Genomic DNA, 25,604 nt, shown 5'->3' with positions numbered 1-25,604 from the left:
TCTTAATAGTTGTATTGCTTTCCGGTCGATTTTGGACGAATGTTAAAAGCGTCTTCTCTCGATTCAGTCGAAAATTTATGACGTTCAACAAATGATATACCGGTCCCCCATATATTCTTAAACTTGCTGCAAGTAGTAACTTCGTTGGTCACGTTGGAAAAACAAACGTGATTCGTCAGTTCTCATGACGTAATATTTTAGCTCATTGACTCCGCCTACCATTTGTCAGTACCCCTCAGCTTCTTTGCTGTCTATATTTCAGTCGCCATCTTGGTTTGGTTGGGAATGGGCAACTCGTCTAAAATTAAAGAAGTCATTCTGTATTGACATTGGATTAATTCCGCCTACTTAGTCCTGTTAATTGTTGGTAAGTAACTTTTTTAACAGTTTAGCGGGTTCCCGGGTCCAAAACCGGGTCCAGACCGGGTCAACCGCGCATTTTAGACACGCATAACAATTACGTAGTGCTGCGCGTTGTTTTGTCTTCTTTCACAGTATGTTATGTACGTACTAACGTTCGTACGTTTCTATATGGCTCGTAAACACAATATGTAAATACGGCGATACTAACGTGGGATTGAACGTTGGAGATGGTTGTAGCAAACGAAGCTACGTACATATCACTCCGTCAATAACTTTTTTTCATATTATGTTGAAAATATTCTAAGTGCCGCTGTTAGATCATGTATCGCCGCGGCTGTTGTGTCAAATGTTTCCTGAAAAAGTTTTTACGCAAAGTTTGATCGTTAGTTTGTAGATATTGTATCGGTTTGAGGGAAGCCATTTTGGAAATCTGGGTGTGAATATAGGACCCACATGACCAGTACGAACCAATGAAATTAGAGTATTAGCTTACAGAACCTGATTTACATGCACAGATCCCGAAGCTCCGCCCACAGGGTTCAAGTCTGGCATCTGGCACATACAAAGCAGTGCAGCCGGGGCTAAGAGTGTTAGGCACATTTATACTAGATGAGTCTCCCTTTAACAAAGACATGTTTGTTGCTACAGTATTGCATCTCTGGATTAGCTCTTGATGAAGAATTTATCAAGTAAGATTGCTCTCTCATAAAGTTAATACTCTGGCAATTGCTAGTGATAATACAGGACTGTGTCCTTTGACATGTTGGGCCTACACCCACTATGCTCTTATTTCCCACTGCCCCATTTACAATCCGAAAGCCATGCTGAACTGTCTTGGTTTCTCAAGGAGGGGACTGTAGCAATTAATGTTAAGATTGAAAATTCAGGAGTGAATATGGAAATAGGTGAATTGGCCCAGGCTGTTGTGATTTGATCTTTTCACTTATTAGGCATCTTATATGTTGTTGGAGTGAACACGCTAGTACCATTTAATGACAATTTCGAGAAAGTGCAACTGTACGGTGCTATATGGTAAGAGCCCAAGCATAGCAGTGATTCCCACTGATTTTTATGTGTGGTTTAGTTGATCATACTTTGCCAGAATGAGGTAGTTTAATTACTCACAAAGGTCCAATCAATGTAAAGTAAGCAAGGATAATTTTGTGTATGTCTCAAATTTTGTTGTATAATCCTGCTACGTAGATGAAATATTTCATGAATTTACTATAGAATGCAAAATTGATGCTTCTCTATAACAAGTTTAATAGCTGTTTTGTTAAGGTTGTTTGTGTAGGCCTAGACTAAAAGTTGTGCGAGGTTGGTTACAAGTTGACTTTTAAACTACAGTATCATTCCATGTAACAGTACATAAAATTAAGGTAACATGTGAAATTGCTACACTACTATCGGAACAACATTAAAAATATGGGTTTCTTTTATTTCATTAGCAATATGAGGACACCTCATCCAGTATTCTTTATATTTTTTTTTAAGTAACGACAAATGTTTCTGTAATCATTCTTACAGTAAATTAGTGTTGAAGGTTCGTAGCTTCCACAGGTGTGCTCTTAAGAAAAAAAATGTAGTTTATGAAACGAAATCATTTATGTAACATATTGAATTTTATTTATGGAGAAAGAGGAACTTCTGCATTGTTCAGTGCTAAATCCAAAAATAAAATGTAGGGGGGGGGGGGGGAGAGAAGTTGGCTGTTGCAGTAGAATTTTCTAAAATGGATATCAGCCCTTATTTGATAAGGTTCAATAGATATAAGATAACAAAAGGTGGGAGGGTAGCCGTGGGTGTTTTTTAACCTTTTCAACAGTAAAAATCGGTGTCAAAACAATTTCCAGTTATTGTGATGATTGTAATAACATTATGATGTTGAGTAAGCACAGTTATTTCCTATCATTATTTCTGTTGTGTGAATACTGTTTCCTCAAATCTAGTGCAACAACTTGTTAAATTCAATGACCAATTAAATTGAAAGGTGATTTCCATCACAGCCACATCACAGCAGAAAAGCAGAGACCAAATACAGATTTTCAGATTTATTTAGTACTGAGTTGCTCTCAGTATGTGTTGTGCCAGTTTGCTTATAAGATGTGCCATATATATACAGTACTGTACTGTACTCTCTAGTGAATTCCATTGTGTGGGTGTATTGTGTGTGTATACACATGTGTTGTCAATGATTGCATTAACTGCATGTTATGAGTGCATGTGTATACTGACTGTACAGTCGTTCAGCATGGTGACTATAAAGGCCTGTATTCATGAGCAATATATAGTGTGTAGGCCTATTGTTTGTTTGTTTAGTGAAGAAATGAAGAGAAGAAAGGAAGGTGCAAAATATTATCACTGTAAGATGAAGATGACAGTGTTCAAATACTTTAGATTATCCAAAGTCTCAAATACAATTTAGTAAAGGTCTTACTGACCGTAGGAACACAAGCCACAAACAGTGTGAGCATACTGTACTAGGCCTATAGCACACAAGGTGAGAACGTTTATCAGGCTCCTTGTAGTGTTTTGCTTGGTCCTCCTAAACTGGTTATTACAGTGCTAGACAATTTATTTTAATTACATCTGTGATTGTCGTTTCTGTTGTTGGCTTCATTGTTGTTGTATAAACTATCAACTTAGCTGTCACAGTTAGAGCTGTGTTAACATTATGAAGATTGATTTACCTGTAAAATAAAGATTATGTCAGTGCAAAGTATCTTTTAAAAAACCAACACCAAGTCGTTGTATAATTGTGTACAATTGTGAAACAATGTGAGAAACCATTCTTGAAAGTACCGTAGAATACAAGTTTGAGTTTGCCCTCCCTTTTTTCTGTCAATATGCTAGCTGTTTTCATTGAGGCATCATGTAGATATGGTTCAAAATTGCGATCAATAGACAACTTGGTTGAACTGTATGACAGGAGCTCTACAGTGTCTGTCAGTACAGCTATATGAAACAATAGTTATATTAAGGTACCATATATACCAGGCAATTTACATCATATTTTCCATTGCAATGGTATATCACAGCAATCATATTGTAGTATTCATTTTGCGCGGTCACTAGGTGATCTATTTTCTATTCAGAAAGTGGTAATTTATGTGTATAGATTCCACAACAATGAAAGTGAACTCGAACATTGTTCTCCGTTGTACCACAGTACAGTCATAGAACATGTCTGTTAGCATCATATAAAGTCAACACTTTCAGACCTGTATTACATTTATGGAAAAAAAACTTACTTTGATACTTGCATCAAAAACTAGAAGAAAATAATTGTTGTACGTGGTATAGATTTCAAGGGGTTTTCACCAAATATTGATAAATAGAAATACCTGTATAGGTCAGATAGCAGACAGTGTGTTTTCAGTGTCCATTAGGATTGGAAGAGTTGTGTTCACATATTTGTACATTAAATAACCTAATCATCCTCAGTATTTACTGATCTATACAATCTGCACAATTGTGAATGCTACAGTAAGTCTGTAAAATGTAAACAACTGGTGTTACAATTTTTTAATTCCCGGATGAAAAGGTTACCACAGTACTGCATGTATATGATTGTGTACACAAATCACACCCTTGAGCGAGCACAAGCTCTGCACACAAGTATTTTGCAGGAGATATGATCAACTCTGTACAGTATGTAGTATGTATTTTGAATTGAAACATTAATGGAAGATACCAGATCACATGATCTAGAAATGATTCAAATGAGTACTGTAAACACACACACACAAGAGTAGTGGAAAAGAAAAAATAACTTGAAAGTATTGAATGTTACTGAAATACTTTTTACCTTCCTAATTTCATATTTAAATAAGAGGGCCTGGTGCTTCGATCCCAGCAGGACCTTCTGCAGAGAGCAAAACATCAGGCCCTCTAACTTTAAATAACATATTTACCTACACAGGCTTTTTGCAGTAGATAAGCAGTTTAGTGACAGAGTCTTGCTTTCTTTGACTTCCTTTGACCTTTTAGACCTGTAGAAATAAGAGCTTTAACATATATTTACCTATAGGCTGGCTATACAGACTCTTTGCAAGAGATATGCAACTTGCTAACAGTCTTTTTCTCCCTTTGATGTCCTAAATTCAGACCTGTAGAAATTTATAACTTATAAGCATTCTAGTTTCTAGTGTCTACTTGAAATTGTGTAGCACAAGTTTGTCAGTTCTAACAATTACAGGATACAAAAGTATGTAAATCCTCTTGTTACTTAAAATGTGCAATCTTTTTCACCATTTAAGTTCACCTTCATTGAAGTATTGTACAAGTATTCAGTCATTTTAGCCATCATGGCAAGTAACAAAGTGCATAATTTTTACTGGAGAGTTAATAGTGCTTTAAAGGGTTTCTCCATTTAGCAGATATTGTCACTCTGAACTTAAAAAGAATTTTATTCCACAAGTGCTGGTAGTTCAAAACCCCATCTCAACATCTTGCAGTTATCTCTAGATACGGTTGATTCAATGTGAACTATTTTTTGATTCTTCAAGGACAAGGAGTGTATCGCAGTGCAGAGGTGGTCTGTGATGTCATTTCGATTGATGCTTTTCAAAAGCTGTAGTTTATTATTCTTGTTGATTTATCCTTGAAATGTAATAAATTTGGAATGTTTGCTTAGCTTGCCAATGCTTTCTACAGGTACAGTACTAAGTTTTTCGGGAAAATGAATTTTCGTAGAAATAATAATATTTCTTTTGTGGATAACCAGTAACACTGTGTAGTAATATACAGATATTAGCAGGGTTCGCAGGTTTCTTCCGGGGGTGGAAAAAAACGCGGAATAAACCGCGGTTTTTTCCACTCGGAAGAAATAGGTTTCTTCCAGTTTCTTCCGGACAAAATGGAAGAAACTCATTTTTTGGGGAAAAACTGTTGATAAAGTTTCATAAGTTTCATGCAATGATTTCTAACTATGTAATAAATGGACAAGAAGCACTATAGTGTCATCTAGGTAGTCTATATCTAGGTTTGGAGCACATGACCTGTTTCCGGCATATATACTGTACACAATATGATACTAGGCTACTAGCATCGGACAATTCAACAAAACTATGGGCAAGCAATATTTTGCAAACCAGAATGGTCCTCATTATAGCCCAGTTCTTAGTTAAAAACTAGTTTCTGAGTGGAGGAGCAAGTGTTCCCTGGAAACTAGTGTAGGCCTACTAAAATGCACACTCATTACTACGATTACATTGACCACTATGGCCATATTTTGTGGAGATTGAACTCAAGACATGAGGGTTACAGATTCGACTGGAAGTGGTAGTGTGAAATGAGGGCTGGCTCATGGCCAGCTGTGTTTAAAGGGTGTGAAGACTCGCGCAAAAAGAAACGTCTAATGCCGGTAATCTGACCTAGTTTCGAATGAGGTGTAACAAGTGTTAGACACCACCAATGATCGCAGAAAATACACACACAGCTTGCTACCATCAGTAATTATACACTAGTATACAGCTGCGGTCAATACCCACAACAGTGTACATAGCAGCGATGGACATCTCAGGTCCAGCTAAAGATAACAAGGTACCACGTTTCATTACTGTACTGTCTGCATTTTGTAGCGACACGAACTAAACGTCACTTGCAAGCAACGGAAAGTTAACTTTTTCAGATGGCCACACACCGTTTGGGGCGAGTCTTCCATGCCTTTAATTGTGGATGTTTGTTCTTTTTGCTGTTGGGATGACAAGTCCTGTTAACTACAAGCTGTAATTTAGGGAGTTGCAGAAATTAAACTGTTGCCTAAATCTAACAGATATTGTTCGGCTATTTTCTTGGTGTTCATTGTATTAAATCCTCAGTGCATGGGCCAATCCAGGTTAATCATTCATACAGTATGGCCAGTTATGCAATTCTGGTTGATGGGGGGACCGCGAGATGATAAGTAGTCCTTCAATATTGTGATTTATAAGCAAACATCTTTTGGTGTAGAAAAACAACCCAAAATTATAATCAAAACAAAAATATAATATTTTGATGGTTTCAATGGTATGCATTGATGGTAAACTATTTGTCTCTTTATCATGTATGTGGGCTGTGCTGCGTACAGTATATGCCAATTTTCACAGTTTCTTCCAGTTTCTTCCGGTTTCTTCCAGTTTCTTCCGGAAGAAACTGGAAGAAACCTGGAAGAAACAGGTTTCTTCCAGTTTCTTCCACGTCCCCGGAAGAAATAGGTTTCTTCCGGAAGAAACCGAACCCTGGATATTAGAAATAAGTCTTTTCAGCATTATTGCAGTGATAACATCATTCACTCTGCTGTTACCAGCTGCATTCACAATGTATTCGTCCTACAATATGCATTTAGGTATTTGTGGTTTTGACATAATGATGCAGAACATATATCCTTCATTATTGTCAAGCAATCGACTTCAGCCTCTAGAATACTCTTAAACATGCCCTGAACACTGTAATGTAAATGTACATGTATACATGTGCAAAGTAGAAAGAGGGATTGAAAACAAAATTTACAGTAGATGGCCCCAATTAGACTTACACAATCACCCTGTACTTATTTTTACATTTTTACACTATATACCACAACTACAGTATTACTGTGTGCAGGGACTCTGCACTCTCTCTACCTCACATCCATAGTTCAAGCCAATTAAATGTGTGTGTAGCTGCTGCTGGTAATGGAAGTGTCTAGTAGGAAACAGGCATGCTGTACAAAGGCACTGACTGTTATACAAAGTGAATTGCAGTGTGCGGTACAGTATTGTGCACTATTTTGAGTATTTTCATAGAAGTCCTGCTCAATGTCCACTGTGGTGCAGTGTGGATTAGGTTGTTGACCCATATTAATTGCTGTTTCTCAACATCTTTTAAATTCAGAAGTTGGTGTTTTTTTAGCAAGAGTATAATAGTACAGTTCAGGTAGTTTTGTACCTTGTAGTATAGTAGTTCATACTGTAGGTCTACTGTATATGTATGCTTCATTAAAATTGTGTGGCACAGTAATCTGTTGATAGTACATTACAAGTGTAGTAGGTTTGCACTATAACATCAAATGCAGGGAATAATTTATCTTGTACTGTATTGTATAGCAAGATATTATGGATAATTTACAAAATTTGCATGAATAATTGCAGATACATAGATCTTTAAAGTAGAATCTATTTTTAATTATATTATAATGATAATAAGAATGCAGGATGTCAAAATTGCTACATGATTCAAACTTCTGTATTCACTGACTTTTGCCCAGGTGGTCAGTTTTTATCTGCAGGTGGACTCTTAAACACAGACTAGGAAACTTGGATAAGATTCAGGTCACCCTTTAGTGTAGGTACAAAATAAGTTACTGTAGGAATAATTTGTAAAATAAAGACCTGGCAAAGGTTTGAATCTAGATGTTGTAACATGATCAAACATCACTGACAATGAGAATTGTTCAGTACTGTGTACAGTAGCTATAGAGAGTGATTAATAACTTACATGAAGTAAGTGTGTGTTTGGTTGCTTAAAGTTTGTAACTGTTTATATGACACTGTATAGCTGACATACATCAGATTGAACTTCAAATTTGAGTATGTTGTAGTTTTTCAAAGTTAAACTTACAGTATTTAGGTTTATACTGTACTTGCCTTTGGTAGACAAGTTTAAATCTACATACAGTATGTAGTCCAGTTGGCACATGTGTGTGTATACATAAATTTGCATACATGTTACAGTACTTACAGTATGTGTGACACAGGGTCGTACACAGGTACCAATTTGAGTCCTCATGAATTGTTGATAAATCATGATAGAGTCCTGAAAATAGCTGTCTACTGTGTAGGCCAAGTTGTGGTCATAGATTTCAGAAATGAAGTCTAAAAGATGATTGGAGTATATAACTGTTATGTGTAGCTCTAGATATATATAATGCCTCAAAAATCTCCATATTTGCTGGGCCATTTTTGGTTTCATCTTTACTACCAGTAAACAGAACTTCCTATAGAGGCAAAGCTTTCAGGATACAACCAGCCTATAAGGGTTAAAAGCTTTTCTTAAATACAAGAGCCATATATACCACTCACTTTTGGAAATAATTTGTATCAAAACTGGCACTTTGTGTGACTTTGACAAAATATGACCTGACATCACATACTGTGTTTAAGTTGTAGCTACACTGATAGACACTGTAGTTGCTGTGTTTGAAAGTCAAATTCTTGTAATTACCAACTTCTGAAAAAAAATTATACAATATTTTTAAAGTTAAAATGGCTGACTTGAGGTTGGAGTGTAGAATTGCCATAAAGTGAACACCAGAACTCTACCTTGTGGAGGTCAAAGTTCATTTATGGTCAAACCTTGGAAATCCTGTGTATACAGTGTTACAATAAATGATTTCATATGAAATGTGGCAACTGGCAAGGTGTCATTGAGCCTATGAACTGACTGTGTTGATTTGCATTTAAATTGGAGTGAACTTAGGAATTTTAAATTTCCCATAGAATAAAAAGAATGTCAAATTTAGCTTGATTTGTTACTGACAGTCAAGGGTCATAGAGGTAGAACTGAGTGATTAATTAAAGCTCAAGATTGGTATACCTGGCAGGAATTTTCAATCAGATTGTAAATGCCTGCTGATTTTTTTTGCTTCATTATGGATCCAATTCCTGATTTAATATTTTTTGTTTCTATTTTTTTTCCCTCCCTAGATTTGTACCTCCTGGAAGAAACTTACTACTAAAGAGAGAAAAAGAAACCAGAGGTATTGGTACACACACGTCTACAATGCATAGCAGGTCTACTTGGGTATGATATCGTGTAGATACAACAGTCAGCATCCAATAGCCGAGTACCATATGATGTACTCAATGAAAGTGAACATATTATGTTAGTAATGTTGATCCCATACAATGTCTGAGGAAGATGTCCAGGTGCTGGGACCACCAGATGAAAAGATGGAAACAGACCATGAGGGGTCACTGATGCCAGGAAAAGCAGAAGTCAAAAGTGTTTTGGAGGCAGACTCTGAAGGCAAAAGAGGTGGGAAGACAGGCCAGTCTGTTTACATTAATGGGTTGTCTCATGACAAAGATGAAGATGCAACAGAGAGTATAGACGAGGTGATGGATGTGGATATCTCTGAACATCAACCCTCTTCTGGGGGTTTGTCTGGCCAGCAGAAGGGAGTTCTTGATGCAGACCACTTGCAAGGGCAAAGTGCAAGCCAGAGTATTGATAAAGACAAAAACTTAAATGTTGAGACAGATGGTGTTACCATTACAGAGAATGATGTTCAAACAGTTTCCAACATGGATCATGCCATCATTCATGAAGACGCTTATACAAATTTAGTGCCCGTAGATTCTGAGGAAAGTGAGCCTCCACGAAAGGAATTGTCTAAGGTTTCTGAGACGTTGTCTTCCAATGACGATAGTGGTTCTCTTAGCAAAGCAATATTGGATGATGGTAACGCCATTGCTGTAGAGAACGAAACCAAAAGTGAACATCAATCTCAGATCAACCAAGATGTTGATAATTCCATTTCGGAGGTGTTAGAAGTGGAATCACAAGACAGTAACGCAACAGCTCAGGAAGAAAGTGGCAAATCCAGGGATGGACAAGCCCTTAAAAGTGGGGATAAAGAAATCAATCAAAGCCTTGCTGAAAATAATAGCAGTGACCAAACCTCAAAAGACAAAGCAGTCAAAGCTGTACCGAGGAACTCAAGCAAGACCATAGAAAAAGGAAAACCAACACCAGATGATGATGTTATTGTTATTGATGATGACGATGATGAACCTGCAGCTGTTCGACCAAAGCCCGTTCGTAAAAAGTCCTCTCAGGCAGCACTTTGCAAGTGTATCCTCTGTGGAGACATGGTCAGGCTTAGTACATTGGGGCTCCATGTAAACAGTTTACACAGTAAGCTGATTGTGAAAGGGAATGCCAGCATAGAGTGCAAAGTTTGTGAAGAATTTTTTACTTGGAGTAACTTTGTTGATCATGCACAAGTGAAACACAAGTGGAGTATTGTCAAAAACAGTACCACTAAAGCAAAAACTGTTCCTGCCAGGGTAGACTATGAAAATATGAAAGTTACTTGTATTTGGTGCAAGGAGGGAACTGACGTACGATCTATCTCTTCACATTTTAAGTCTGTACATAAGGTAGATGAAAAAGTAATTGAAAGGGCCATGAAGCTTACTTTTTTATCTAAAGACCATGACAAGGGAGCAGAACCAAGTAAAACCACATTGCCGACAGGTATCACTGGTGCTTTATTTGTCACATGCAATGAGTGCAACAAAGACCTGAAATTTTCTGAAGTTTTGAACCATTTCCAGTTAATGCATAAGAAATCAAAGGTGGCACCAAATTCAGGGCAGGTTGTTAGTAGACCTGCAATTCCTCCCCAGAGACCAGTCACCAAGCAATCAATACCTCAACCACCAAAACCCAAATCTGTAGCTGGCAAAGGAGAGCAACTTATTACACTGTTTAAAGGTCAACTGAATATATCCAAGTCTCCAAATTATGCTTTGGTCAAATTAGCCCATGATGGGAAGGACAAGATCCTTTCTATTCCTTTCACTCATCCCATTGCTCGTCACAAAGTTCAAACCATCGCTGTAAAAGGTGCTTTAGATGATATACCTGCTCTCATTCAGAGTGTCACAGATTTATTAGCATCTCAAAAACCTCCAGCAGAACCCCTAGTTCCTCCACCAGTCACTCAGGGAATGTTATCAAAACTACAGCCTCCTGCTACTACTACTGCTTCTACCACTGCTACTGCCACTGCAAGCAAAGCGAAGCAAACTGTAGCTCAAGTGGATGACAAGAAAGATAATAAAAACACAGCTGTGAAGGATGATAAGGCCTCAACAGAACATGCAGGTGATAAGTCTGAACAGGCTTCCAACTCTGCAGAAAAGGGTAGTTTAGGAAAGGATTCATCGTCTGATTCTGGAAACCAGAAAGTGAAAAAGATTGTTGAGGAAAATAAGCCGGATGGTTCAAAAAAGGATGAACCAATTGCACCTGCCACAAAAATTTCCAGCGAAGAAAGTAAGAAGGAGAGCAGTGAGGAGAAGACTGAAGTTGAAGATTCTCCTCTGAAATCACCATCGAAGAAAGGTAGCCCAAGAGGGTCGTTGAGTCGATTGTTAGAACTACAGAGAGAGTCTATAGGTAATGCTGCTGAAGATGTGGCAGAAGAAGAAGAAAGCTCTGGTAGACCACTTCGAAGAAGTTCTCGTAGAGCTAAGATGGCTGCAAAGTTAAAAATAAAGAGTGTAGTGGAAAAGGAAATTGAGGAATGGAAGAAACTTCCAGAGCTTACTGAATATGTTCCAACTGAAGAAGAGGAAAATGACAGTAAATTGCCAGCAAATAATGTAATTTATATGGTGTCTTCAAGTGCAACCAATCACACAACCTCAGTAGCTGCAAAGAATAAACCTTCCAATGCTATAGAGCAGTATATTTTCAGACAAGTGGAGGGTGGAAAGAAAATGCTTGTTCCTGTAGGGTCAAAGGAGAGTTTTAACAAGCCACCCGGAGTGCAGATTACAAGCGGAACTCGGGTAACAAAAGCACTTCCGCAAACAAGAACGAGTGTTCTGAAGTCTGCTTCGACGTTGGACAGAGGAGCAACAACTCCCGTTGTTGGTGGAAGGTTGCCTGGGACTGCAGGTGGTCAACTCAAGGTGTCATCTCTTGTGACCAAGCAGCAGAAATCACCTGCTAGGAATTCTGTTACCTCAACACCAAAGCTCATTGTCCCACAGCAGCATCAAACAAGCACAACTACTATTTTGCCATCTGGTGTTACACTTCATAGCCCTCAGCTGTATCAGCAGCCAAATGTTTCATCCGGGCAGGTGGTCCTCAATCAAGTTGGATCGCCACAAGGAGCTCAGTATATCATCCAACCTCAGCAGCAAAGTTTAGCTTTCATGCAACCTACGACTGTACTTCAGCAGGGCTTGGGTGGTGTTGGGAACGTCCAGGTTCAATTGCAGCCACAGACCGTGCCAGTTCAGAGTCCAAATATGATGGTTATGCAAAATCGCCTTCAATTGGTAACAACCCCGCAAGGTCAACAAATCCTACTCTTACCATCTAATAACAATATGTCACAGCCAGTGGTAGTGAATCAGGTACCACAAAATAGGATGATATTTTCAGTAGGACCCCAACAATCAGTACAGCATGTCAAACAAACCGTGGTCACTAAAGCACCACAAGTTTCAAGTCCTCAAGCAGCACCTACGGTATCATCAGTAAAACCACACATCACTGTTATAAAAAGTACCTCAAACCTGCAAACTGAGAAGCGTGTTAAAAATACACAGTCAAGTAACACAGACTTCATGAGAATATCAGATCTCAGTAAAGAAAAGGATGGATATGTCTGCCAAAAGGCTGACATTAGTGTCAAAACTTTCAAAGAAAAGGTGATCAAAAACATACCTATCATCAACAGTGTTACTCCTGTAGAGAGGACTGAAGAGCAAGTGATAGAGGCCAAGAAGGCAGCTGAAGAAGATGCAAGCTGGTTTGAAGACTACGCTCGTGTTGTAACGATAAGCACGTCTAGAGGCAGCATCAAGGTGTCAGATCTCCCTGATATTCCCTCCATCATGTTTGAATGTTCCAGATGTGGCACTGGTCTCCCAACTCATTTGTTGTTACGTACACATCTGGTAGACTGCTTTGATACACCACCCGTGGAGGAGCCAGCCTACATTGTACGACTTCCATTCTCTCTACTTCAGATGTTCTTTGTGACAGGGCCAGAGCCAGGGGGTGTGGTGTCATGCAAATTGTGCAACAAAATCATCCCAAGATCTGGTAATAAAGATTTGATTCCACTTCAGGCACATGTAAGAGAACATCAGGGCCAGAATACAGCTTTGAAAGGAGGGAGTGTAACTTTTGGTGTTATGTCGTTAAACAAAATATCAGTGTTAAAATGTAAGCTCTGTGGCGAGGTGATACTCAGATTGTGGCAGGACATCACTCCAATGGGAGCTCATCTTCAGAAACACATCAAAGGGAATGTTGAAATCTTATGTAATCAGCCACCAGTGTTTGGACTGACCAGTAAACCACATGCCCAGCATATTAGTAAGAAAGCCTATACTTGGGTAGATTATATTGTGCCACCTTTCACAATGGAGAATCCTCCCATATCTGAGAAGCAGAGCAATTTAGATTCTCATGTTGCAACTGCCGGGATTTTGCATCACGAATCCCTCTTGCCGAGAAGGAAGCGAAGATACCAGTCAGAGCCAGAAGCACCTAGACTCCGTGGCAAGTCTTCTCAGATGTACCAGTCTAACCTCAAGCCTTTGATCATCGAGACTTCCACTGCCGAAACGGTGACATCATACGACATCAGGCCGGGGAAGACCAACCTTCTACACAGTATCAAGATTATGCCATCGCCGAACAAACTGAAACGATCTACATTGACAGCATCCATTCCACTAAAAACAAAAAGTAAGACAGTCATGGCTCAGTCATCTGGTAGTGACAGGAGAAAGATATATAGGCAAGGCCCGTACAGGAGTGCTCGTTTACAAGAGAAACGGGACAAGTATATGAAGGAAATTGATGAAGCGGCAGAGGCTGGGAGTGGGACAGACAGTCCCCTCAATCCTTCAACACCGGTTAAAGAGCAAGAACCTGTTAAGAACGCGGTCCTACCTGTGACCTGCAGCAAGTCTCAAAGAAATGATAAACCTCTTCAAGCAACTGTGACTACATCACAAGCAGAGAATGTGATGGCAAAGTCAATCTCCTCTGCAACTGTGATGCTGAAGAAGTTTGCTGAAAGCCAAAGTGCAAAGTTAAACTTGACAGAACAGTCAAATAAAGTAGAGGCTAAGAAGGCAGGTAATCCTGTGAGCGCAAAAATGCCACTGCTCAGACCTGTCGACATTGAGAAAAAGCAGACTCCATCATCTTGGCAAGACGATGGTGTTGAGTATGTGGAACCAGTGATGCCTCCTAGAACACCATCCCCTCCAACTCCAGAGACACCTCCACCACCAATTACCGAGGGAGATATATCTGACTACTTGAAGATTCTGGATGGGTGTGACTCCTTGCTGAAGGAATCCGAGGCCGATGACAGTGACTCAAGGAGACCTATGCCTGAGATTGGCGATGTATCACTCTCAGATTATTTTGGAGACTCGGCCAACACCAGCATACTGTGCGAACCATTGATAATAGAACAAGGACAGGCACCGATGTACTTCACTCGTTCCGCTAGCACTGGCTATAGATTCAGGTGTTCCTTTAGTAAATGTGAAGCTGCAGTACCAAACAACACCCTTGTCATGCTCGCCCACCTCAGCCAACATTTCCGTGTCAGGATTGCGGGAGACTTTAGTCAAAACGGAAGTGTGGTTGGACACCGAAGGACTTGTAAATCATTACCTCTGACCATCAACCAAGTCGGTGCTCACTTCACCCTTTCAGATAGGGAAGAGGCTAGTTTACATGCTGGAGAGGTCCAAATGGCATATGTTTGTCAGTGGAGGAACTGCAATCGCACCAGAACTTTTAAAAAGGGTCTCATCACTCATCTTTACCGTCATGTGTCTTTTCATCTCATCAGTGAATCACAGCATGCAGCCTTAAAAGAGAAGAGCAAACCACTCAAACTCTCATCTGCGCAGTTTGTACCGCATGGTTCAGGGACGAAACTCATCACTGAGTCGATGAACTCAAGCCATGGGCTTAACTTCGATAAGAGTAAGTGCCCTAAGCTGCTTGGCCTTCTGAATGAGAAAGCTGATCCTGATAATCCTCAACTCTCACAAGGTAATTATGGGACAGGAAGTCCTTTGGGGTCTCTTATTGATAAGCTGGCCAGTCAGCTAATGAAGTCTGATGGAGGTCCATCCTCTCCATTAGTAACCATTGATGATAGCTCCAATAAGAAACCATCTACAGTACCAAAGGAGGGAGAGACTCTTTCAAGAGCTGCCTATCGAAAAGGGAAATTTCCTCACTACCAGATGGGATTATCTGTGTCTTCACCTAGCTGTGGACCAGGTCCAAAGAAAATAGTAACACCAAGGGTGCCTGGAGTCTCTAATGAAAAGTCATCAAAGAATGATGAAGAAGAGGTTCAAGGAAAAGACGGTAAGACTTTTAGATAATGTCTTCGGTGATTGGTTATATATATAATGCTTGAATACTAATATTTTTCTGAACGCATGAAACTGTTGATGCATTAGAATCCAGTTCGCACATTAATTTCTCTTATTACTATACATTGAAATGCTGTTATTATTACTTCTCCAATATGCCAAATGATAAGGTTTGGTGTTTGAAAGTTAACCTTCATTACTCAAAATTCCTCTGCTATATTCTTCTGCACAAACTTATTGAGCCATGGGTTTTTCCAGTCGTTAGAGGTCACCCTTTAATGCCGCAGATTTCCAAAGATGTATTTTACGTGCATCAGTTTCATTTTCAGTGTAATGATCCCTATGTGAAGTTGTAGGAGGCTTCTCGGTGTTATTAATAAGGCATTAACTTGTTGCGATCAAGCCATTAAGCTTTTGACAATTTTACTACCCATTTCAAAGCTGATGAAAGAGTACTATTTTCAAGAAAGAAACTTTCAATAGCTTTCCAACAATTGTGAAATGTTTTGAATACTTCCAGATTGAGCACAAGTACATTCTTGTGTTCATAAACTTTATAACAAATATAAGCATGTTTACAAAATGGAAATATTTTTAAAACAGACTCAAATTGGCTTATACTGTAGTTTCAGCCCCATTTGCTGTACATTTGCACTACATTTTTGGTGGTAATGAAAATCATAAACTTTGCAATCAGAATTGAGTGTATGTGTTAGTATGTATGTATGTATGCATGTATGTGTGACTATGATGCATTGTTTGTAAAAAACATTTCTCAAGAATTAACGCTTATTGGCTTTGAAAACATAGGAGTATTACAGGTCTTTGGCCTTTTGAAATTAACTTCTCAAGAGTCTGGATTGTATCATTGTATCATTGTGGATTGTATCATTTCAGGAACCTTGACGGATGATGTCAATTCCACCAAGTCTCCATTGGATGGAAAGAGAAAACGTCAAGATGACGAGATCAACCCCCAGAGTGAGGGAGATGAACCAACCACCAAGAAAACTAAAGCAGAGGATGAAAACAGATCAGGAGATGCGGAAAGCCATCATTCCAAAGAAAAAGAAGACGACGACGTCCAGAACCCAGAGGGCAAAACTGATTCTCCATTACTCAGCGGACCGTACGAAGCGACAAGCGGGGAGATCAATGCCCAAGAGGAACAACATAAGTCTGGAGATGGGGGCTCATCTTTTGCAGGAGATGATAGTCCAGGTGATACTGACCTGACTCCTCCTCCTCCTCTGTTGTCCCCAGAGGCACCTTGTGTGAAAGAACTACCAAAACTTGGCAAACAATCAAAGGACGTTCCAATGCCACACTTAGATTTTGTCGGTCCAGACGATACAGACGAGAAATCGACAGACAAAGCTAGTCGTTCACCTCCAGATCTGCCTAAGTTAGATTTGATTGGAGACTCATGACATCAGAAAGTGATGTTGTGGAAGAGAACTTGGTTGGCATCCACACAGAGAGTTAAAAAAAAAAAATGCCATCATTTTGTTAACTCATGGATTATCCGGCAGTAAGAGTTTTAACTTATCCATTGCATTTCAGAGCGTTTCCTCAGAAATATTCAACTGGGTAATGTAGAATTTTATGTCAGTGCTTATGATCCTGAAGACAAAGAGTATCTAGTTTGTGAAGAAAAGGGAAATGTTAACAAAACATTACATACATTAGAAATGATGTCTGTATTCAAAGACATGATATCCCCTTGGTAGACGTTGTCGTAAGATAGACATTTCTTCAGGTCGTATGGAAGATTTGGGTTGATAGGTATTTTTTTCCGTACAACCATTCTATTTTAAGGTATCGAAAGTAATCACCTGATCAGCTTTGCGATTAGAAGGACAAATAGATTTAACATTTAAGCTTCAATCAATCAGTCCTACCATCTTTGCTGGTTTGTGATCAGTGGCTTTGTTGGCAAATCTGGTGGCATCAGATTAGTCAAGAGTCAGATGTAATTGCTAAAAAGGTCTTGAAGAAGAATGAGACAACTTCAGCCGATGGTTGGAAGGGGAAGGGAGTGACAGTGAATCCTGTTTTAAGGTCGTCACAGTGAATCCTGTTTTAAGGTTGTGGCCGTGAAACCTGTTTTAAGGTCATCACCAAATATGCTAGAGAGTTAAATAATGGTTACTCATGTCTAAACTTGAACAAGTAATCTTTCTGCCAGAGACACTCTTAGACAGTCTTAGTTAGCACACCTCAGTGTTGGAGGAAAATATGAAGAGTGATTAAACCCGGTATCTGGACATGCTTGGATACTTTGACGTGGTGGTAGAAGGTATGGGAGTAGGGGGGATGGGGCAGGGAGGGAGGGAGGGAGGGAGGAGGAGAAGAGATATTCCATATCTTTATTCTAAATGTAACTTACTAAACATTTAGTTCCAGAGCCCACTCGCCATGTGTTTGTAATAAAACTGATTACTTATGTGTATCTACCCAAGTATCTTGTGAACTAGCAAGAACCATCCTATAAAACTACTGTAAGCAGTCTGCTTTTCAGTACAGAGTGTCTTTATCTTGGGACATTCACAATTGAATTGGTATAATAATTGATTGGCAATGTGATTTGTAAACTATCAGTGGCAATGAAGTCTCATCAGGTAGTTTAATGTTTGGGATGAAACGAAAGAGAAAAATTGTACCATGCATGTTTAGAGAATTCTGTGGAGCTGTATGTACTTACCTGTACAAGTGTTGGATAATTTTTATGATCACGTCGGTGGTATTCATCATTCGATTTTGTTGTCCAAGAGACTTATCTCTTCACCTTTTTGATAGTTGTAAGGAAACGAATGTCTTCAAAATCGTCTTCCTCCTCTGATGGCATTATTAAAACACCAGTGATATCATAATGACGCAAATAATATATTAAAATGTCTGTTGCCATGAATATGCAGTAGTGAATATAGGATACGGAAGGTATAAACACAAGAGTTTTCCAGTCGAAAAAATATCCCACAGAAATTTTTTCGGCAACTGCTTCTCATTTGATGCGGTGCTTGTTTTTTTTCACTTTGGAGGTGATATTTATCCTTGCGTGGATATAACAGGTTAACTTCTTTCAAGAAAGTGTTCTTTGGTTCCACTATTTCTGGCATGTAGTCATACCACTTGACTTAAATAATATCCCTTTTCATTTGTTTTGGGCAACGGTGTAAAGTATTATTGTAAAGACTGCGATGCTCTTACCCCCAACTATATGTAATACTGAGGATCAGTGGTCCAAATGGTTTCTCATGTACAGTATGTGTAGCACCTGTAGGTTATCCAAATCATAAAAGGAGAAAGTTATAACTTAAAGGATGAGAACTTGGTCAAGGTAGACAGAGAAAGGAAAACATAACTTAACATGTCCTCCCATCAGGTATTCTTAAAAGATGCAGACATATTTCTCTATTTTTCAGTATTTACAGGGCAAAAATCTGATATGGCATTTTCTTACTCTTACAGTAGGAACTTCTATTCATCATCCCCAATGTTCTGTGCTGTAGACATTATAGTGCACATTAATGTAATCTAATGTGTTAATAAGTTACAAAATGGGAGAGGGAGGGGGATGGTGGGAAGGAGGGTTTGAGTCTGGAAGCAGGAAAACTAGAGTGGATGTTTGTGTTGACTGAAGGGGGAAGGAAAGAGGGAGGGAGTCAGGACAATACAAATTGTGGTTGTTATTAATCGGGTCGCTGTTTGTTAAGAATTGGGCTCTTTGGTTTTCAGTTATACTGGATAATGGTTCTCTCTTCCATAGGGAAGATTTAGTTATGTACAATGTAAATAAGATGTTATCTATTTTCTAATAAGTGTCACATTAAGAGAAAAGTGTAGGTGTTTACTCTTTAGTGCAAAGAAAGCATAATTGTTTGCTTACCTTTTTTAGCTTTCCCCATCTGTATTTTCAGTTATGTTGTGCTTTTCAATGAATATGTTTTGTTTTCATGTTTCATTCTAATTCAGTTTTGCTCGGCCTGACCTCTTTCACTTCCCCCTTTATTTGCGTTCCAGTATGATAGTTGACTAGAAGTGTTTTTGAAAATCACCACTCCTGTTACAGGTTGACAGAGAAGGGTAATGTGTGTGTCACCATAGGCTGCATTAAGCAACTGTCAATATTCTTGGTACCCAAAATACGGCCAGCATCAGTGTTCGTAAACAGCTGTCGACGACCTAATACCCGATTCAGAGCTGCTTTTTACAAACCATAATTGTCATGTCACATTTTAGCAATCTTGCACAGACCATATGAATATCCTGTTTCTATAAGAGAAATGATCAGCATGTGAGACCGTCGGTACAATTTAGTGGCGTAGTGGGTGAGGTGACCTAGGCCCCAAACGTTTGTCTGGCCCCCAACAAATTGTCAGAATGTTTTTTTCCCCACAAAGCTTCAGTGCCCCATAGCAAAAGGAGCCACACCTCTGGACTATGATTGCTATGAAGCCTGACATGATAGTAGAGAGTAATATGAGAAAAAAATGTCCTTATAGACTTTGACTGGTTGGCTCGATCATTGGCAGATTTTGTAAGAAAATTTGAATGGATTCACCCAACAGTTTAAAAGGGCTTAAACGAACCTCCCTTCCATTCTACCCATTACCTAAGTGCCTCTCTGTAAATGGTTAAAAAAATGTATCCATCTATGCTCCTGAAATTATATAAGCATCCAAGAACTGCTATAGCTGTGGTTTGCTGGTCAAAATAGGCAACCTGTTACCTTGGGTAAGAGCCTCTTCACACTATTTCTAGTAATATTCCTGGCAAAGTACAGTAGATGTGATACTGCTCAAGGTTGTGCACTGTCATAGAGCTTTATACTTGCCATCTCAGGGATCAAATTGCTCCACGAGGAATGAAAAATTCACATCATTGCAATATTTAGAGGAAACACTATTTCCTAGTGGACTGATTTTTGGTATTTCTGTTGCATTTGTGGAGGGGGGGGGGAGGGGGAACATGGGCCACTTCATACTGTATTGCATACATCATTGGGCAATACAGCTGAAAAACTAATGAATATGTAAGAGTTAAATTTTTGTGGGAATACTAGACCACTGATATTCCTATACCTCAATTGATTAAGACATATTTTTAAATATCTCCTCAAATTTGTACAGTGTGTTTCTTCCTTGTTCCTAAAAGACCTTGAAGTATCATTTCAGTGCTTGTGCAGTGAATGGAGACAATGATGCAGGCAAAGAGAGAGTTTGCTTGATAATTTATCGTAACTGTAGTTTTGTTTCCACCGTTTTGTAAAATTTTGTTCATAATAGAATTGCAGAAAAGTAGACAGGTAATGAATCAGTAGATGTTACAAACTGTATTAAGCCTTTCATAAGAACAAAAGTTTCCATTCGATGTAAATAAAGTTTAAAACAGATGAAAGGATATTATTTTTTGCATATTTTTTGGGTCAAACATATTTCTTACAAATATGGCTCTGAACGAGAGTGTTAAAAAGGAAAGAAATAGATCCTCTGATGATAATTTACTATAAGGATGATTAACAAAAGAATTTCACCAAAAGTACAAAGAAGAATTATTATTTCAGTATCAACAAAAATTGATCTCTAATAGTGACTACAAGGGTCGGTTCTGTCTCTTATGTTACACTGTCTCTCCCACAAAGATGAAAACCAGGCAATACATTAATACAAACTCATGAAACTGAAATTTACATGATAAAAATTTATTTTGTTTCTCAGTACAAACATTGTGTTACAAACCAATGATTTTTCTTATTATTTTTCTTATTATTATTTCTTATTACAGTGTATCCTTACACAAAACTGCTTCATGTGGCCTGTATTCAACATATATGCCTGACCATGTAGCTATAAAACCTGTCTCTAATATGGGCACAGGCCTAGCATTGTGTTACATTATAAACTAAAATCTTTTTAAAAAAAAGAAGATAAATGTGCACTTAATACAGAAAATTAGAAAATATTTGGAAAACTGTCAAACACTGAAATTAATAGAACAAGATCTCATGGATACAGTAGGTAAATTTCTAAAAAGGTTTCAACCTTGGATTGGTGTGTTATTTAATGAGCTAATTACAATACAAGCCATTATACCACACTCACAAATGGCTAGGCTGCATGCCTACTTGATTTGAAAAATAAAATCGAGATGACACAATTTTTCGGTGACAGCAGAGCTGCATGGTGTGACATTAAGGTTTTTATCCAATCAATTAAGAATTCTCTGCAGTTCAGTCTGAACTCTTAACAAACCAAAAATTTACCTGTTAGGATTTTCCACCATAATGTAGGTTAAAGGAATCTTTTGCTTAAGATATCTTCTCACGTTTGAAGTAACCACCTAGATATACTCTCACATGGTATTAAACCCCATTGATTAACATTAATGTCAATTTATAACAGTTTGCATTAGTATATATGCATCTAAATGAATTTTCAACATACACAGAACTTAAAATTGCATCTGTATAGCTGAATAAGTTAACTACCATGGAATATATTTTATAAAACAATTACCAAACATCATTTTATACAAGCTAGGGGCTTTACCGCTACTGCATACCTCCAAACATTCAGAGTAAACTGCTTTATTCCCTGTGAACAAAACCATCTATTCTACCAAGAAATTCTGTCTTTGAATAATTACAATGCCATATATACTAAGTAACCTTATTTCATAGAATGTACTGGAAAAACTCTGGGTCTTGAAGTGAAACCCAACATGTGAGAAGGCTTTCAAACTTCCATCAAATCCAACCAATCAGAATGTTTGGTACAGAAGACTACACAGATGTCATTTCTCATGAACATATGAGAACAGATCTAAAAGAAAGCTTTCAAAAGAATGTTCAGCCTGCAGTGGTCTTACATATATCTTCATACTTTCATTTACGGAGATGGAAAACTTTACATTGGTTACTGAAATGGCACACAATGTTTTGGTTTCATTAATGGCACAAACATTTCAGTATTAAGTGGTTGGCCTTTTAAAAAAAAGGAAACCCCCTTTCAGGGCTAAATATGGCTGACTTTGCTGTTTGAAGTTTTGGTTGTTCAGATGAAGGAAACAAGGAAGACAATAACATATAGTTGAAGACTTGAGGTCCACAAAAAGATGGGGTTTTGGAGTTTGGTACTATGAAGCATGGTATCATGTGTGTTCTAGAAATGATGACAGTTTATTCTCTAAGTTAACAATTAACTTGGAGATAATTCCAACACCTTTTCAATTTGGAAAGGAATGATTGCTCATGTGTTACTGAAACCTCTTGCTGCGTATGCGCCAAATATCACTGAACTCTGTTGGTGAACAAAAAGCTTGCCCTGTCCCCCATCATGAAAATATAATCACAGGCTCAGAACTTGCGAGAATTTCACAAAATGAACCATGATATTTTCCCATCTCAGCTCATCAAGTTTATGAAGATACCGTAAGATGCATGGCCATACTAGTTCTCATTTTCCATATCATAGTACAGCATAATATTATATCTTTTTACCTCATTCTGACAATGATCAGCAACTAATGTTCTTCGCCGCGAACATTTATTCCGTTTCGGCTGTAGAATTCTGAATTGACATGACCAACCCTTACATGTTTACGACCAGGAGGGTCGTTGAAATTTTCCAGTTTATGACCGTAGACTGATGACGATAAGGTTGGAACGAATTTGATTTGTTCCTACAAGAGAAGAAAAGAAGGAAAATCTATATATACAAGTCTTTCGGAGGAAGCATGCAGAAAGGAGTCACTACCATGTAGCAAAATTTAACACTGGTAGCTCTTGAATCAAGTGTCGCTGCTCTTTGACAAACTCCAAAACAATATCTAGTCCCACTGGTCCTTCAATCCAATCATAAAATTTCTATCTTAAGATAGGTGCTACTTAATAATATTTGCTTTTTATATAGCACTTCATACCAGCGATAGGTCTCAAAGCGCTTTAAAGACGTTATATTACCCCTGGTCAATGATAACCTGTCCCAGGGACAATCCCTCTAGTCGGCAGCAGTTACATACTGCGCCCAATGACAAGTTACCTCACAGGTACTCATTTAACCCCTGGGTGGAGAGGCAATTGAGATAAAGCATCTTGCCCAAGGAAACAAAGTAATGAACTTAGGCAGGAGTCGAACCAGCAGTCCTTGGATCACGAGTCCGACGCCTTAGCCAGTTGGCCACCACGGCACTTACCTCGTCATTCACATGCAGACCTCGCAGTTTCGCATGTTCTCTGTCACATCTGTGCAGTTTGTTATTGTACCCATCAGACTGATTAAATAGTTGATCGTATGTGGAATGAGAAGCTTGATCCTGCAACAAAAGAGAGAAAAAATGAGTTCAAGACACCTCTACCCAGCAGGTCTCTACAACACTGAATTAAACAAAATGAATGGTAGGATTATGAACTGATTCTGAAGGGCCAATACGACACACTGTAACGGTGATCATAACTTCTGGATACCGGTGGTGTTTTACCTTTAAACTAAACATAGTAACAAGATTTGTCCAAGCAACTGACATGAAATTATGGCACTTTAAACTTCTCCATCTCCATCTTTGCCAAATGAGGCTACTGTCAAACTGGACTAGTAACAAACATAGAATATTAACATGTTGATTGTGTGACGTAGCCCCTAGAGCTACCTGTTGACCTGATGGTCAGCATAATTGAGAGTTACTTAAAACCTTTAATGTATTTGGTAGATATATGAACTTGAATAAATGAGTTCTTGAAATAAATTGTGAATCAATTATCCTATGTTAAAATGGCATACATTTGACTTGCTTCATGTAATGCTCACCAGTAGCCAGTCTAGCTAGTGGTGTCAAATTCAAACAATTCTCTTTCATGCACAAACTGGAACATGCATTTTGTAATAGCACTTTCTCTGAACTCTTCATGACTGTATATGACACTATCATTTCATAGTATTCATTCTCCAATCTGGTTAAGGATTTGGTCAGAACATACAAAAGAGTATCTCTGACAACTTTCAGAAGTTTTTCTGACTTCTGTTGATAGCCTGTAGTAACTAAGAGTACTATTAATAGTATTATGTCATCACAATGGCAGGTAGACCATAAGTTTGAATGTACAGTCAGCGCTAGAGGGCTCTGTAATATTGATGCTTGTTTATTGTGTTGGTTGGTTCAAAATATATATCAGAGTGACACAACATCCAAAGTGTGGACTGTGGAGTCATATTTTGTCTTGGCTCTACAAGCCTAATAAGTAATAGTGAAGTAATAGACTGGTGACCTTTCAAATTTTTCAATAAAGCACTGACTTGTGGTTAAGCCAAGGCTGGAATGACTTCCTAAATTGAAAAGATTCCACATTTGAGTTAAAATATTGAATTAGATGCCACCGGACATGTTTAATAGTTGTAGTCCATAATGGCATAAGCCTTTGCGTGTTTCTCCCACATCTGTCCCAAATAATTAGCTTCGTGAAAATAACTACTGATTATTATTATTAATATTATTCATTGTAAGGCTTAACTCACTGGTTTAACACTGTTGAAAGCATTTAGTTTTGGTCTGTTGTGCTCTCTCTTAGTAGGCACATAACTGAAAGCAGACTTGGCAGCAATTGGATGTCCATCTTCCATCAATCCTGGATAGTCCTGCAAAGTTTTGCGTTCAACCTCTGTCTGCAGTGCCATGCCTTCAGCTTTCTTTGGTTTGGTAGGTGAAGTACTACTATTTTAAACAATCAAACTAGGCTAGTGTTACTGTTACTGTGTGTTAGGCTGGCCTGTAATTTTACCAAAAACATTAGAACTATGCTAACACACAAAGAATCCGATATAAGAACAAACTTGTAGATAATAAAACAAGCTCGCAGGATGATTTTTAATTTGCAGACTAAGTTATACTTCAGGCTAGAACTAAAGAGTAACGATTGTGCACTCCAAATCTAAGTGAGATCCTGGGACACCACTGTCACACAGGCACTGAATACTCCATTCACCATGTCCATACGATATGCAGCAGCAGGGCAGTGGTTTCGTGTCGACAGCTAGCTAAGAGCGAGAGTCCAACATTATTGTACGTGTATCTTTCATCTTTGCAAAACAGACGCTGCTGATTGTTACTATAGCAACT

The 25,604-nt window shown here is 38.4% G+C and overlaps 2 protein-coding genes across 4 annotated transcripts; one reads left to right on the top strand and one right to left on the bottom strand.

The window, feature by feature from the left end:
• The first annotated feature begins 213 nt into the window (after window positions 1-213).
• On the top strand, window positions 214-20,894 carry LOC139965466 (uncharacterized). Of its 3 annotated transcripts, XR_011792260.1 has the most exons (4): window positions 214-367; window positions 9,030-15,483; window positions 16,389-17,552; window positions 17,605-20,894. XR_011792260.1 is itself a non-coding variant. In XM_071967835.1 (3 exons), exons 2-3 carry the CDS (start codon window positions 9,231-9,233, stop codon window positions 16,919-16,921), a joined length of 6,786 nt encoding a protein of 2,261 aa, XP_071823936.1. In that variant the 5' UTR covers window positions 214-367; window positions 9,030-9,230; the 3' UTR covers window positions 16,922-20,894. The 3 variants fall into 3 exon arrangements, 2 of the variants coding, with proteins under 2 accessions (XP_071823936.1, XP_071823937.1); XM_071967835.1 differs by having other exon boundaries at window positions 16,389-20,894; XM_071967836.1 differs by lacking the exon at window positions 214-367 and adding an exon at window positions 407-1,052 and having other exon boundaries at window positions 16,389-20,894.
• A 280-nt stretch (window positions 20,895-21,174) lies between these two features.
• Window positions 21,175-25,580, bottom strand: LOC139965493 (cilia- and flagella-associated protein 90-like). Its single transcript, XM_071967913.1, has 3 exons — window positions 25,004-25,580; window positions 23,688-23,807; window positions 21,175-23,174 (listed from the first exon to the last, which is right to left on the bottom strand). Exons 1-3 carry the CDS (start codon window positions 25,160-25,162, stop codon window positions 23,016-23,018), a joined length of 438 nt encoding a protein of 145 aa, XP_071824014.1. The 5' UTR covers window positions 25,163-25,580; the 3' UTR covers window positions 21,175-23,015.
• Between the last annotated feature and the right edge of the window lie 24 nt (window positions 25,581-25,604).

Source organism: Apostichopus japonicus, chromosome 3, assembly GCF_037975245.1.
Source record: "Apostichopus japonicus isolate 1M-3 chromosome 3, ASM3797524v1, whole genome shotgun sequence".
NCBI classification, from domain to species: Eukaryota; Metazoa; Echinodermata; class Holothuroidea; order Aspidochirotida; family Stichopodidae; genus Apostichopus; species Apostichopus japonicus.
Note: the sequence above shows the minus strand (reverse complement) of the source record. Positions and strands in the feature narration are given on the sequence as shown.

Excerpts from the sequence above, each read along its gene's own strand:
- LOC139965466 (XM_071967835.1), top strand. The coding sequence starts at position 9,231 with ATGTCTGAGGAAGATGTCCAGGTGCTGGGACCACCAGATGAAAAGATG. Across the intron at positions 15,484-16,388 it reads AGAGGTTCAAGGAAAAGACG|GAACCTTGACGGATGATGTC; the intron begins GTAAGACTTTTA and ends GTATCATTTCAG.
- LOC139965493 (XM_071967913.1), bottom strand. The coding sequence starts at position 25,162 with ATGGCACTGCAGACAGAGGTTGAACGCAAAACTTTGCAGGACTATCCA. Across the intron at positions 23,808-25,003 it reads CTTTCAACAGTGTTAAACCA|GATCAAGCTTCTCATTCCAC; the intron begins GTGAGTTAAGCC and ends CTTTTGTTGCAG. Across the intron at positions 23,175-23,687 it reads GTCTGCATGTGAATGACGAG|GAACAAATCAAATTCGTTCC; the intron begins GTAAGTGCCGTG and ends CTTCTCTTGTAG.